The sequence below is a fragment of the Chanodichthys erythropterus genome, chromosome 11 (assembly GCF_024489055.1).
Source record: "Chanodichthys erythropterus isolate Z2021 chromosome 11, ASM2448905v1, whole genome shotgun sequence".
Classification (NCBI taxonomy): Eukaryota; Metazoa; Chordata; class Actinopteri; order Cypriniformes; family Xenocyprididae; genus Chanodichthys; species Chanodichthys erythropterus.
Window position 1 is genome coordinate 50991455 of NC_090231.1, and position 16212 is coordinate 51007666.

The window sequence follows — 16212 nt, forward strand, 5'->3', positions numbered from 1 at the left end:
TAGACTTATATTACATCTTTTAAAAAGAAGTTCTAGGGCACCTTTAACTGTATAGTCTGTTTCGCACATATAGGGTTGTTCTTGTTTTTAATAGTTTCTTCAGCTGATCATCCTGGTTCCATTTCATGTCTATCATCTTTTACTCTTTTTTTTTCTCCTTTCTTTAGGTTTATAGAAAACAACAAGATTGAGACCACATCAAAACACTCTTTCAGAGGACTTAGGGATTTAACCCATCTGTATGTTATTTTTAATTACATCTAATTAACATACCGTTTCCAATTATTTGTATGGTACCTTAAAGTGTTGCTGTATCCCGCACAGGTCTTTGGCAAAAAACAACATTAAAGCTTTGCCCAGAGAGCAATTCATTGATCTGGATTCATTGATAGAGTCTGAGTCTGAACTTCTGCAAATGCTTACTTAGCATTGTAGTAGACTGTATTGACTATATGGTCTTTTGTAAGCCTACAGAAAGGGGCACAATATATTAATCTATGCATACCTGTTGATTGATTTTGTTCCTATATATTTCCTTATTAGAACGAGGAAGATACGGCACCTTTTTGTCGGATAAGTACATTATCACGGTCAATGTTGACGGATACCAATAGCGATAGTCATATCTCTTCTGAATATAAAGTTTTTGCGATTCCTTGGAATGACACAGGTAATTGTAACTTAACATGATATTTGAAATCCGTAATTTTAACATGTAATTATAAGGCTTCTATTTTGTTGAGCATATTATAGCAATCATAGATTTTTGGCAGTCTTTTAGCAACATTGAATTAAAACTTATAACAAACATCACGCAAACCCATTAGGCTAGCTATATGTCACATTTACATCAATGTAAAACAACTCCAGTGGCTAGTCTTTCTATATATAGGCCAATTGAGCGCGAGGGCATGAATTGCCTTGCAACAGGCGTTTAGACTGCCAGAGAAATTGTTCATTTAGCCACTTTTTCTCTTCCTTTTCTAACATTGTGATAGGCCTACCACACAAAAAAGTAGACCTATTAGTCTATTAATAAATATAAAAACAAGTAAACAGTCAGTAATAAAATAAGAACAAATTAAAAAATTACAAGCAGTAGCACAAATGAATACAACCAGGGCAGGACTGAGGGGGCTAAGTTTATGTTTGGGCGATAACTAAATTACAAAATGTAATCTAGAACATCATTATAGAGTAGCACAAAATATACTTAAACATAATTTTTGAGGTTCCTATAACAATTAATATGCAACATGCCTAGTCAATTTTTAGAGGTAATCTTAAATAGTCTTTATAATACAATAAAATACAGGACGTGCTTTTCCAGCTGAGAGAAGATCAAAACCCTGAAATAACACTGAGCAATAAAGCCAGAGATGAACAGTAGCCTTTTTTTTTTTTTTTTTAATTTTGTTCTCTTGTGTCAGATTCTTAAATTTAATCAAATTCAATCAGAATAATAAAAAAAGACACTTTATGGCTCAAATAAAATCAGCCTATCAACAAAATCTTTATATTTACACTTACTGTTTATTGCAGCACAGACATGGCATGAATGGATTTACACTGCAAAACTTATCTGGAGTTTTACATCATCAACCCACACGCGTTCGGTGACTGTGAGCTGCATTACACACGGGACTGAAATGGTGGCTAACAAAGACATATCTAGTGTTAATTTTGATCATGACTTGTCTTGAAAAACAAAGACAATTTGCCGTTTGTCATAGAAGTTACACTGGAGAATTGTGCGCCAAATCTTCTGACATTGCCAGAATTTCGTCTGAGGTAAAATTTGATCGCAACGGTCATTAACCGGCTGTCTGTGAACATGTCAAATTAGCGATCAAAGACTACAGATTTTAGGCTAGGATTATAGGAATCTTTTAGGATTTGCAAAATTTGTCTCAGACGACCAAATCATGGCCAAAATTGCACAGTGTGAACCAGCCTTTAGTATTGTTCAACTATCAAGGTTCATATGGGATTTAGAATATAATTAGTAATTAAAGCTGCAAGCAGCGATGAAAGGGCCCTTGCATCCGGGGCCACCACCTGTTGTACTGTATATTGTGCTTCCTTGACGTTCATTAATCATCTGCACTTTATTTTTCGTAAAGCATTTTGTTGCACATCAGCTGGGATAAACAGACATCCATTCGCGTTGTGTGTTTGTAACAGTGGCCAGATAGTGAGGGTATTGCAGTTAAACTACTGCACACTGATGATCGCTAGAGATTGAGGTGTTTAGTATTATTGGTAAATACAACGAATTTGAGAAATCCCATACAGCACCTTTAAACTACAACAGCATTTGGCCTGAAGGTTTCAAACCAACTGTAAATTACTCAGAATATTATTCCCTCTATTGCACAAGGATTGTTTTTCCAATTAATAAAAATACCAGATTAATAGTCTGAAAAACAAGTCAATATGAGGAACAATATTCTGAGTACTTTAGAGTTGGTTTGATACCTTTTGACCAAACACTGTTGTAGTTTAAATGTATGCAATACTGTACATCCATTAAAGTTCCAAATTATTATAAAAATAAGAAATGCTATTCCCAAAAACAGAGCCTTGTGCAATAAAAGGGATATTTTTCTGAACATTTTACTCATCATATGTGACCCTGGACCACAAAACCAGTCATAAGTAGCACTGGTATGTTTGTAGCAATAGCCAATTGTATGGGTCAAAATGATCGATTTTTCCTTTTATGCCAAAAATCATTAGGATATTAAGTAAAGATCATGTTCCATGAAGATATTTTCTACTTTTTCTACCGTAAATATATCAAACATTTATTTTTGTGAGTGGATATGCATTGTAAAGGTGACAACTGTAAAGGTGATTTTCTTAATATTTTGATTTTTTTGCACCTTCAGATTGTACATTTTCAAATGGTTGTATCTCGGCCAAATATCTTTTCCCATCCTAACAAACCATACATTCAGATTATGTAAACATTTTAATTAAAAAAAAAAAATATATATATATATATATATATATATATATATATATATATATGACTGGTTGTGTGGTCCAGGGTCACATAAGGGCATTTATGTATATCTGTGTTTGTTTAGGCTGAAGGCAGAGTTTACTGGGTATGAAACAGAATGTCTAATGAATGTCAAATGTTAAACTAACTTTTTTTCTAACAGCCATCACCCACGCCGAATTTCATTTTCATAAAAACAAAAGGCACGCTAAAAGGTTTTTTTCCCCACAATGGACATTTTACATGTATTGCATTTAAGATTTTTTTTAACATGTAACTAAACATTGAAAAAGGGTAAGACCAAACATAAAAGAGTTGTGACAAAAGTATTGCAGTGTGTAAACTGTGCAATGCCAACGTCAAATATTCGAAGAACACAAGAATTCTGATTTACAGCTAACGGGACCAAAAGCAGCAAATGGCTAACATTAAAAGAGTGGATCCAAGCGCGCTCAAAAACGAAAAAACAAAACAAAAAGAAAAGACATACTTCACTCGTACTGCGTATGGGGGAAAAGTCTCCCTTTTTCCCCGCTACTGAAGCATTTTCAATAACACAGTGCAGCTGCATCGTCATTGGTTCACTCATTGCAAGTTGTTGAACCGATGACGGCGCGGCTTTGCTGCACAGCCTATGGCGACAAAGCGCGCAAACTTTCCCGCCGAAAGGGGTGGGGAAAGGCCCTATATAAGTGAGCATTTCGCCATAGGCAACTCAGTCCTTTCTCCTTCAGCGACGACTCGTCTTCTCCTCGCTGATCCTCGCAGAAGCCTGCTCGCCTGGAAAGAAGCTTGCCGCCTTGGAAGAAGCTCTTTCCACAGTGGTTTTCACCGCTTACGGTCCTCGCCGTTTAAGAGCACCACAATCGCCGTTTTCACGGCGCCCTGGCATTTTTCAATGCCTCACCAATGCCTCATTTTTCAATGCCTCACTACGTGCAGAGCCCCTCTGCTTGATGCAGACGGCCGTGGCGAGTGCGTCGGATGTCTGGGCAAGTCCCACGCAGATAACGCGCTTGCTGGAGGCTCATGCTCGAGCCGGCTAGGAAGAGACAGCGGGGAAGACCGGCTCAGCGCGCTGAGCTGAGCGAGCTCACGCAAGCCCACTGCCTGTGTGCCTCGCCCTATCCCAGCAGAGAACAGTCCCCAGTGCTGTTCTACCGCCCTGAACAACGTCCCTCGGCTGATGCAAGCGACCTTGTTTCCTTCGGCGGATCCGACGAAGAGCAGCTCGATGACTCCGTGTCTCTGGCAGCCTCTGAACCGGAGCACTGGCTGGGCGAGTCTGACGACCCCGCCCCACCTGCCTCCCCTGGAGCCCATTGATCGCGCCGCGGGTATGGACGCCAAACTTTTCCGCGTCCTATCTAAAGCCGTGGAGGAATTGGACCTCGACTGGGCTCCACCAGAAGAGCCGTCACGAAGCCGCCTGGATGAGTGACTCCTCACAGGCCGCCGTCAAGCTCCTCAGCAACGCTCGGCCCTGTTCTTTCCTGAGGTTCATCAGGAGCTGGCGAAGTCATGGCGCGCCCCCTATTCAGCCCGCCTGCACAATTCTCACTGCTCAGTCCTCACCTCAGTTGATGGTTCGGAGGAGAAGGGTTACGAACACCTGCCGGATTAAACCACTTCTGCCCTTGCAGGAAGAGCGTATGCATCCGCTGGCCAAGCCGCCTCAGCGCTCCATTCTATGGCCATATTCCAGGTCTGCCAGGCCAAACTTTGGCACTGAAGAGACCGCCTTCAGGGATCTCCGCAGCGCAACTGATTTAGCCCTGCGGGCCACAAAGGCAGTGGCCCAAGCCATTGGCAGGTCAATGGCCAGCCTGGTGGTGCTGGAGCGCCATCTATGGCTTAACCTGATGGAAATCAAAGATCAGGACAAGACGGCCTTCCCCGTCAGGATTCTTTCCCCGTCAGGACTCTTTGGACCGGCAGTGGAAGGTTTCACAGAGCGTTTCACGGCAGCACAGAAGTCTTCTCAAGCGATGAGACATTTCCTGCCCAAACGTTCAAGCTCAGCATCTGCTCCTAGCCGTCCCAGGCCTGCGCCAGCTCAGCAGACGAAACCAGCTCCTTCTGCCTCCTCAGGCTGCGCCGCCCAAAGAGCACCGCCACCGCTCGCACTCTGCTAAGCGCACGACCTTCCCGAAACGCCAGGGACCCCGGCCCAAGATCGTGCTGGACCCGGCGCCTCAGAAGTCATCCTGATCAGACAGAAAAGAAGAGGATTGGGGCATGTCTCGCCATGGCCGGACCACCCCGAAAGCTCGCTCGCACATGCTCCCCTCCGCTTCGTTTATCTCTGGGCGCGGGACAAATGCAACCTGCAGTAACAGGGCCCACACTCGCTGCGTCCTCAACAACCGTCGTTATCACGGCGACCCAATTTTTACACACTCCTCAAAAGAGCTTATTTCCTCTTCCTACCATACCGGTGTGCGACCCCCTTCTAAGCGGGTCGCCATCCGATGTCATTCTACCCCTTGCTGCCCGGGTCGAGGCTTGGCGAGCCATCCCCGGTGTATCAAGTTGGATTCTGAGAACCATAAGCCTAGGCTACTCGCTCCAGTTTGCCAGAAGGCCCCCGCGCTTTGGCGGGGTGATTCAAACTACGGTACAACCGGACGACGCTCATGTCCTCCGGGCCAAGGTTTTAACTCTTCTGAGAAAAGGCGCTATAGAATTAGTGCCTCCTTCGCAGAGCGAGTCGGGCTTCTACAGCCGTTACTTCCTGGTTCCAAAGAAAGACGGCGGTCTCAGACCAATTCTGGACCTCAGACTTCTGAACCTTTCCCTCATGAAGCGAAAGTTCAAAGTACTAACGCTGAAACAGATCCTCGCACAAGTATGTCACGGGGACTGGTTCTGCTCGCTGGACCTGAAAGATGCTTAATTTTATATTCAGATAGCCCCCAAGCACAGGCGATTCTTGAGATTCGCGTTCGAAGGTGTGGCTTACCAGTATATGGTCCTTCCCTTCGGGTTGTCCCTAGCTTCTCGCACTTTCACGAAGTGCATGAACGCTGCGCTCTCCCCTCTCAGACAGATGGGTATACGCGTTCTGAACTATCTCGACGAGTGGCTCATCCTAGCCAGCTCGCAGTCGGAGTTGGAGCACCACAGATCCGTGCTTCTCAGCCACCTGCAGTGTCTGGGTCTCGGGGTCAATTTAGCCAAGAGCTCGCTGCTTCCCACTCAACGTATCTCATTCCTGGGTGCAGTTCTCGACTCTGTCAGTATGACGGCAGTAGTCACGTCAGAGCGCGCTCTGACCATTCAGCAGCTCGCGGCCTCCGTCAAGAACAAAGCTTATCTCCCTCTGAAGCTGTTCCAGAGGTTGCTAGGGCTGATGGCTTCCGCCTCCCCAGTGCTGCAGCTAGGCCTGCTACGAATGCGGCCTCTTCAGTACTGGCTGAAATTTCGGGTCCCTCCTCACGCATGGCGGCATGGCCGCTTGCGCCTCAAGGTCGATCAGGCCTGTGTAGCAGCCCTGAGGCCCTGGACGAACCCCTCTTGGTTCAGTCTTGGAGTACCCCTACAGGCGGTGTCACGGAGGATGGTGCTTTCCACGGATGCGTCCAACCTGGGTTGGGGCGCTCTGTGCGAGGGCAGTCCGGCCTTCGGCTCGTGGTCGCATGAGGAAAGCCATCTGCACATCAACTGCCTCGAGATGCTGGCAGTGATTCGAGCCCTACAGGCCTTTTAGGCTCATTTGACGGATCGCCACATCTTAGTCCAATCGGACAGCATGACAGTGGTGTCATATATAAACGCTAAGGAGGTCTTTCGTCCAGTCGCCTTTGCGCCCAGGCGAAACGACTGCTAGAATGGGCTTCTTCACGGGTTCGGTCGCTCAGAGCGACCCACATTCCCGGAAAGAACAACCTGGGAGCAGACATGCTGTCCCGGAGCAACGTCCCCTCAGACGGGTGGACGCTCCATCCCCAGATAGTTCACACCATTTGGGAGTTATTCGGGAAGGCAGAGGTAGACCTCTTCGCCTCTCAAGACAGCTCTCATTGCCCAATTTATTTTTCGAAGAAGGAAGATGCGCTGGCCACTCTTGGCCCAACACCCTTCTCTACGCTTTTCCCCCGGTCGCTCTGATCCCCCAGGTGATCAGGCGTGTCAGGGAAGACAGGCACAAAGTTCTGTTAGTGGCCCCGCTCTGGAGGTGCCAAGTTTGGACCTCGGAGCTATTCAGGCTTTCCACGAAAGCCCCCTGGCCGATTCCTCTGAGACAGGACCTCCTCTCTCAGGCGAACGGAACAATCTGGCACCCACGGCCGGAGCTGTGGGCTCTGCACCTTTGGTATCTCGACGGGAGCCTTCTGGCCTCCCCGAGAACGTGCTAAAAACCATTTCACATGCTAGAGCCCCGTCCACTAGACGCCTCTATGCTCAGAAATGGGCGGTCTTTGTTAGCTGGTGTTCTACACGCAGCATAGACCCTGAGGAATGAGACGTAGCCGATATATTGTCCTTCCTCCAGGAGCGCCTGGACGCGGGGCGAGCCCCCTCCACGCTCAAAGTGTATGTAGCAGCCATCGCAGCATTTCACGCTCCTATTGCTGGCCAGTCTGTAGGTCGGAACAACCTCGTTGTTAGGTTTCTAAGGGGTTCCAGGTGGTTGCATCCACCACGGACCCCTACGGTTCCTTCCTGGGATCTCCATTTGGGTCCACACCAAAGGGTTTCCCGTCTCAAAGCAACGTCTTTCTCGTTGGATTGTCGAAGCTATCACGCTCTGTTATTCCTCGGTGGGGACCCCTTGCCCCATAGGAGTAAGAGCCCACTCCACTAGGGGTATGGCCTCATCTTGGGCCTGGTCCAGTGGAATTTCCATTAAAGACATTTGTGAGGCGGCTGGCTGGTCCTCGCCGTCCACTTTTGCCAGATTTTATCAGTTTGACATTCCGACCTTACAGGCTCGGGTCCTCTAGGCGTAATTACGCAGCCATCATAGTTCTGCGTTTTACGCAAAACCCGGGAGTCTCTCCCTCATAGTGCACAAGGTTTACTGCGGCTTCGGCCTTCTCACTTGACACTCGGTCCCCTCGCGGTGTCCGGCTTTATAAAGGTTAGTTATTATTATTATTATTATTAATTAATGAAGGAATTATTATTATTATTAATTAAGGAATTATTATTATGTAAGGAATATTAATAAAATACCCCCAGGGTAAATAACATAAATATGCAGACTTAAATATATCACTGCGGATAAAACACTGGTGAGAATTTTGCTTGTTTCAGAATAAATTATATTTACAACACACACAAAAAAACTTTTTTCCCCCCAGGCAAGTAAATGACCATTTTAGTTGTCCAAGAGACAAGCACAAAACAAGGCTAAATGTCGAACTCTTTATTTTGTATTTATATTCTATCCTTTAATGGTAGCATCACTCCTATATTTGATACTGACACTAAGGAGAAGGCACAGGCCTACAGAAAGATGTTTTGCACACTATAGAATGTGTCTATAGAATGATTTTGATCAGCATTTTATTGTTCATAGCAGAGGGCCCTCTCAACTTGTTAAATTTTAGTTTGTCAATTGATACGATTTTGTAGTCTTCTCATACACATTCACCCCTCGAAAGCCTCAAACCACAGAGCACCCCCACATAACAAATCCCAGTTTAACCCCTGCCTACACTTATACACACAGTAGATCAGTGGTGGCATACTTTTCATGTGAGAGCAAAACCTGCAGGAATGAGTAAAATTATGCACAATACCTGCAACCACGCACCAAAATTCGTGCCCTGTAACACTATTCAGCTGGAGCAAATGAGACAAGTGAGTGAGAAGAGGCAGGTGTGTGTTAAACTGTCAATTCGCCATCAGAGAGAAGGGAGAACAAGATTGCGCAGCTGGTCCTATCGGTGTACTGCAGGAAATGAATACTGAGATTGTTTTCAGAATCGATACATATTGAAATATCTATATTTTTGGCAACACTAGCATACATATATATTACACAATTGGGCAGCTTTCCCTGCATGATAGGCCAGTACTTGGCAAAAAAAAAAAATAAAAATAAAAAAAACATTACCGGCTGCCAAGTGCGTCAGTGGCCACTGAGTGGCAAAAAGACTGAGTGCCAGCATTGGTTTTCAGCGTGAATGCTGCGAAAAACACACAAAACACATCCAAAACGAGAAAGAGCTTTGGGATTGACTGTACGAACAACTTTGACATTATATTTTTACAGACTGCTGAAAGCTACAGAAAAAAAGAAACAATAGATCACTGCCATTTACATACCACTGCCACATGCCAACTGGACTCCAGGCAGAGAAACATTGATCATTTTGTGTCAAAATGTTGGATTTTAGGTAAAATCATACCCTATATATTGTATTGTTGTGTTGACAACTCATCAATTAAATATTCACAATCTTATATTATGCATAATTGGGTGTTTTTAAATAAACACTGATAAAAAACTATACAAGTGTTAGGGCTGGAAGATATGACGATATATATAACATTGATATAAGTGATCACCAATATTTGGACATACCTATTGTAGTTATATAAAACGTTCACAGACAGATTTGCTTTATGTATTTCCCTGGCGTCGAAATCAGGCACATATAAATCTCAGGATTCTTGGCTGCATGTCAATATCCATGGATTAGGTTTCTTTGACATGCTATAAGGAACACTTTCGAGTCCAACCTTTAGTGTAATTCGTTTGTTTTAATCGCGTTTTCGCAGTTTCCCCTATTAAATCCAGTCATGCAGCAGGTTCTTTTGCCACTCAGTCCAGCTGAGGGAGCGTGTTCCGGCGGGAAAGTGACGTCAATGCATACCATCTATTGCAGCAGTCCGTTTGTCAGGATCTCATTCTTTTTGTATCTTTTTAAATATGTGAGACTGGCTTGTTGAGCATTTCTTACATATCTTACAATTAAACTGTACAAACCACTTCAAACTTTGTACTTTTTTAAATCTGTAGCATTGACAGTGTATTATATAGGAAGGTGCCAAACATGTGTCAGTGCTTACTTTCTTTTCTTTTTAAATTAATGCTTGAACAACAATTACAAAATAGAAACAATAAAAAAAATCCTGCGAACAAAGATACAAAATTTCAACCAAACAAGAAAGACCTAACTAAAACTAAATAATAAACCAAATAAACAATAAAAGACTTAACTATTTCACAAAATCGTATGTAAATGAACGGTTTTAACAGCTTTTTTGTTTGTAGGCTACTGTCCTTAATAAAAGTTTCAGTGGTTAACTGTTACATGACCCTTTCGTGGGGTGGATGAATGACGTATGTGTAAGAACCAGGAAGACACTTACCTCTATTTTATCGGATACCACGTAATCTACTATCCAGATATCAACTCAACGAGATAGGCTACCAATACCGATAGCCAGGCCTGTCTCTTCTGAATGTAAAGTTTTTGCGATTTCTGGGAATAAAACAGGTAATTATAACCATTTAAGTAACATTGAAAGCCGTAGCCTACTTTTAACATATTATCAGACTTCAGTTTTGTTGAGCATTTATCAGCAATCAATCACAGATCATTGCCAGTCTTTTAGCAACTTTCAATTTAAACTTATAACAAACAACACACAAACCAGTGATATTAAATGCCACATTTCCATTCGTGGCTGCTCGATGTAAAACAATTACAGAAAAATACTAATATTTCTATGAATGAGCGCGCTGCTATATCGACTGCATGTGCCGCAGGCATTGTACCTTATAACCTTTTCTTTTTCTCTTGTGATACGCATTTTCATGGTTAAATATGTCTTGAATTTGTAATTTAAGTGAGGATCTTTCGATAAGTGAGGACCATCACCGAAAACAGGCTAGCAATTCTTCGAGAGCGGTCCGCCCATCCCCGAGTTTCAGTTTGAAAACATGCAAACTAATTTATATTTTACAATCTATAATATTATAGACAACGATGTAACTAACCATTTAAGAAGAGGGAGACCAAGTAAAAGTTGGTTATTAAAAATTCCAGTTATTATTTGTCCCGGTCAACACATTCTGACTAGTTTGATCTTCATATGTTAGGGATTGCTCTGCTCTTTGAACTTGTACAAACAACAAAAGTGAAAGCACAGTTAGCAGTCCTATGTGCTAGTCAAAATGTGTAACTTAAGTTTTTAAATTTCGGTAACAAGTGGCTACACAAAGTGCAATATCATAAACAGTCTGTAAAACATACATTAATAATGTTCTTAAATCAAGAATATTTTTAACACCACAAAAAAAAAAAAAAAAAAACTTCAGTTTTCTCCTATGCCATTATTTCAGGAGCTCAGGTTTTCACAAGGACAGTGGCTATTTTAAAAATATATAAACATTTTATTAAAATGGTTTAATCAAAATTTTTTCATTGACAATATTGGCATTTTAATCAGAGTAAAATGTACAGAGATTAATGTATACGACGTGACAACATCTTGAGAGAATTTAAAGTCTTTCATCTAAACACAAAAACTATGAGTAAAAAATTTTGTAAAGGTTAACACTGTCTATTACCAATGTAAAGAAATAAGAAAACAAGTAATAATGCTAGTCAGAGCCTGAATTTCAAGTGTTTAACATCTTTTGACAGATTGTAATGAGTATTTAAAGATCCATGGCATTCCAGTTCCAAGTTACAGTTCCGGTTCAGGTTCCAGTTCCAGTTCCAGTAGGACCTAGAAAAACAGACCCCATAATAAAATGCATCATAGACGACAAAGCAGAGAGACTACGGAAATTATTAAAAGGCAGAGATATTAATGGTTTGTACTCTTCTGAAGTCTGGAATGATGATGTTACACCATTAACAGCAGCAGTTCTATGCAGAAATGAAAAAATATGCTCTTATCTGCTTGAAGAGTCGGCTGATCCTAACAAACACTCAACAAATGGACAAACACCCCTACATTATGCTGCTTTCACAACTGGAGTTCCATTGAGTATTGTTAAAAGATTACTTGCAGCCAAAGCTAACCCAAATGGACATGGATTACAATTTTTGACTCCATTGCAATATGCTGTTGATCATGACCGTGAAGATATCGTGAAAGCACTTATAAAGGCTGGAGCTTCACCTTCAATGAACTATGATGCAAATCAAGAGATTGATAAAAAAATGGAGAGAATGATTATTCGACTATCTTCACAGGGTGAAGTGTCTGATAAAGTACATATATCTTTCTCTTTTTTTTGTGCTGTAAGAACAAAAAATTACACAGAAGTTGTCAAAATCTATGAGGAACATTTCTTTCAAGAGGATCCTTTTGTTCCTTTGATTTATTTTGAGAAATACTTTGCTGTCATTGGTCCTGGTGCAGAGCAGTACCGTCAGAGCGCCATCAAGTGGTTGAAAGATACAAAGAGTGCAGACAAATACATTGAGGAACTCATCAAGCGCTTCCCAAGAATCCTTCAGGAACACTGGCCGATTGCACTGAACTGCTTAAAAATTGCTTTGTGTGTCAGTGAAAGCATCTCTTCTCAGGTATTCAGTGAACTTGTGCCAATTTTAACAAAGAGTCTTCAGCACTTTGGAAATCCAAATGGTGAAACAGTCAATCTTTTGATACTCAAAATACTCAATGTCATGATGCAGAAGACGTCTGAGCAGAAACTGAGATTAAACCATTCTGTCTATGAGAAGTTATGCAAAAGTCTGTTACCTCTCACATGCCTTGATTATTCAAGTTTAATTGGAATGTGGACATATAGTTTCTTTGCCGACATAAATGACTTCAGTCCTGAACTTGTGGCATCATGTGGATTGTCTTCAGTCCCAGAGATGATACTTAACACTGCAGAGATAGAAGATGAAGCCATAAACAAAAAGCTACAAAATCTGAACATATCACTCAAACATCCATCAGGTGCAAGGGATAGTTTACATGAGGAGAAGCCTGCTCCTTCAAAGAGCAGGAAAAAGAAGAAAAAGAAGAAAAAAATCCAGCAAGAAGTGGGATCACAAGAAGGTGAGCTGCAGGATAAAGAGGAACTGTATCCAGACACTGTAGTGAAATCCATTGAGGAATCAAACTCAAGTGTGCAGCCATTTACACCGCCTGTTGAGAACCAAAATTTCTCAAAAAGGTGGGTTCAGACCAGCTGCCATTGGAGACCCAAGCTTGAGAAGCTAGCTAACATGGATGTTAGCAATACCTATAGGCTGGGAAACCTTACTCTTGTACTCAGAGATGAATTTCAGATTGCTAAAGGAAGTGATGGAACAGAAGTTTTTCTTGGTTTGAGGGATGATGGCACAGAGGTGGCTGTGAAACGAATGATTAAGTCCAATTATCAGGTCCTCAAGAATGAGGAGGAATTTCTACGTCTTCCACAGCTTGATAGTCCCTCCATTGTGCGATATGTGGACTTTGCTGAAGATGACCATTTTGGATATCTTGCTCTTCAGCTTTGTGAGTACACACTGGAGGAATATATCCAAGAGCATTTACCAGATGATAGCGCTGAGAGAAGTTTGGTTCTGAAGAAGCTGGTGAAGGAAGTTCTCTGCAGTTTACAGGTTTTACACCAACCACAGACCAAAGTGCTTCATCGGGACATCAAACCCCAGAATGTTCTGATTGGTAGGAGCTAAACCAGAGTAATTAAAATTATCAGATTTTTTTCTCCTATTAATTTGAAACTTCTGTTTGTTATAGACATAAATGGAAAAGCTAGATTGGCTGATTTTGGCATAAGTCGTAGACTGAACTTAAGCCAAACAACTTTACGAACAAGCATTGCTGGAACTAGATGCTGGAAGGCAAAGGAGAGCATAGATGAGGAGGTTAACACTGGGTACAAGAGGAGCTCCGACATTCAGGTGGTCTCTCCTGTCTTCATAAGCCAACAATATTGTAATTATTATACTAAATTAATTAATTAAAAATATATTATTAGAAATTCAATTATTGACTTACACAATTACAAATACAGTTCATTTAAATTGTATTTGATAAATTCTAAACTTGAAACACTGTAACCTGTTTGAAGGTTGCTGGGATGTTAGTGTACTACATTCTCTCTAGAGGACACCATCCATTTGGGAAAGGTCCATATTGTGAAGTCAACATTCTACAAGGAAAATACTTACTGGAACATCTGGATGATGATGTAGCGAAGGATCTCGTCGAGTGGATGATCAATGAAGATCCAAACAACAGACCGACTGTGGAGCAGACCCTTGCACACCCCTTCTTCTGGACTGATGAAAGGTAAAATATTCCATTGATTTGGCAATGACATTTATCAGTCTAAACAAGCCAGAGAGGTTCAGAACTGCTTATAGTACTAAGCCAATTATGATTTTAAATGAAGAGGAAATTGCATCTACTGTAGATACTTTTTATCAGCTGAAGAGATTATACTGTTTTTGAAATCCTGTCAGGAGACTCGAGTATTTGAAAAAAATGGGGAACCAGAAAGAAGCCGAGAGCTGTCGTGATGTTGATGAGGAGCTCCTTCGTGCTATTGAAAAATACACTGAGGGGAAAAGCTTTTCTGAATGGAAAACTAAAGTGAGTCTAATTTCAGTGCAGAAATATTCAAACATATTTGTATAAATATAAACATATTTTAATTATTTTAATATTTAATTAAATTAAAATAGCAACGACTTTAAAAAACTAAACTAATGTAATGTCTTCAAGACCTTCCTTGTTACAAATCATTTGAATGTAGTTCATGGCCTGCTTTACTCTTTGTTTGAAAAATCATTTTCTTTTGTCAGTTGCCATCTGATCTTGTCCAGAAACTGGATGGTAAGAAGAAAGGCTATCCTGAGAACACACTGGGCCTGCTGCGTTTCATACGCAACCTACACGAGCATTAGTGAGTAACATGTAATGTGATGCACAGTATTTATTCAATACATTAGTAGTATTGTGTGTCAGATCATGTTTTTTGGTGTCTTTTATCTCTACATAGTCCAGATGACGCAGAGAGCATCAACCTGATGGATTCATTCCCTGATCTCTTTGGGAGTGTGTTCAGGTTTGCAAAGCAGAGAGGATGGAACTCCAGGGCGAGTCTGAGAAAGTTCTTCAGCTCAGTTCCACAGATTTGATTGTTGTTATTTTTAGTTACAGTATGTTCATTGATTTTGCATTATGAATGTATTTCATGAATGAGTTTAAATGTAGGGACAGATGGAAGATGAGCTAAGATCCATTGTTTTTTGGGAAATGAGGCCCTGACAACTGAAAAACATTGACTGTTAAAGAGGCACAATATAAAAAAAGAGTCAGTAGTACATTTTAACACAGGGTAATTATATTGTGGAAAATATATAAATATCTGTTACAGATTAACGGCATAGCAATATATAAACAGCATAAAGATTCTGCATGTAAACCTAATAGCAGAAATATCTTTGTCAATAATGAGTTTATTAAATGTTAATAAAATTGTTCTAATGAAATACTGTTGACTTTCTCATTACATTATTAAAACCTGTGACTGTAACACAAAGCCAAGGAAGCAGGAGGAGACAACAGATCTAAAGTGTTCCTACAAGCTACCTCAAACTTTTTCGAATCAGACTAAAATATAACAGTAATCTGGATGTTTTTCTATTCAGTTTTTTCATTTTCTTCATTTTGTCTTTGGTAACCCCTTCTATAGTCCAGTTTCTACATTCTAATGTAACTAAAACATTGCAACTACATGTCAACTATCAGTCATTAGAGATTTAGTAGACTGTCTGCTACTTTATTTGATGCTCCCCAACACTACTGACTATATGCAAGTACGTCAACTTATTCTACTAACCATAACTCTAATCTAACAGTCTATAATACTCTAATGAGAGTTAGTTGACATGTAGTTGCAAATAATTGAGATTAGTTGACACGTAGTTGCAAATATACTTATTTAGTAGAATGTTTAAAGCGGACTATCGAAATAAAGTTATAGCTTATAACATATACCCATGTTTGAAACATCCTACAATCGTCTCTTCAGTGTTGAAGATAAAGCTGGTTTGGCGAGCAGTTATCTGAGCAGTTATCTGTCCTATTGTTATTTTATTTTAACATGTTTTCTAATCCTTTTGTTATTGTTATACTAACACAGAGCACACAGTCTATGCAATTGGGAACCAGTCTCCTAATATATACAAGATTTTATTGTTTATAGCCTATTTACTATTTATAATTTAAGTGTACTCAGCAAATTTCTGAACACAATATTT

At 41.1% G+C, this 16212-nt stretch overlaps 1 protein-coding gene across 4 annotated transcripts; it reads left to right on the forward strand.

The window, feature by feature from the left end:
• The first annotated feature begins 10335 nt into the window (after window positions 1-10335).
• Window positions 10336-15400, forward strand: LOC137030859 (probable serine/threonine-protein kinase irlE). Of its 4 annotated transcripts, none has more exons than XM_067401346.1 (7): window positions 10336-10461; window positions 11614-13606; window positions 13682-13848; window positions 14016-14236; window positions 14410-14539; window positions 14752-14852; window positions 14949-15400. In XM_067401346.1, exons 2-7 carry the CDS (start codon window positions 11638-11640, stop codon window positions 15085-15087), a joined length of 2727 nt encoding a protein of 908 aa, XP_067257447.1. In that variant the 5' UTR covers window positions 10336-10461; window positions 11614-11637; the 3' UTR covers window positions 15088-15400. The 4 variants fall into 4 exon arrangements, with proteins under 4 accessions (XP_067257447.1, XP_067257449.1, XP_067257448.1 ...); XM_067401348.1 differs by having other exon boundaries at window positions 14413-14539; XM_067401347.1 differs by having other exon boundaries at window positions 13682-13845.
• The last annotated feature ends 812 nt before the right edge of the window (window positions 15401-16212 follow it).

Coding starts and splice junctions, on each gene's coding strand:
- LOC137030859 (XM_067401346.1), top strand. CDS start 11,638: ATGGCATTCCAGTTCCAAGTTACAGTTCCGGTTCAGGTTCCAGTTCCA. Junction 14,237..14,409: donor TTCTTCTGGACTGATGAAAG/GTAAAATATTCC, acceptor AAATCCTGTCAG/GAGACTCGAGTATTTGAAAA. Junction 14,540..14,751: donor TTTCTGAATGGAAAACTAAA/GTGAGTCTAATT, acceptor TTCTTTTGTCAG/TTGCCATCTGATCTTGTCCA.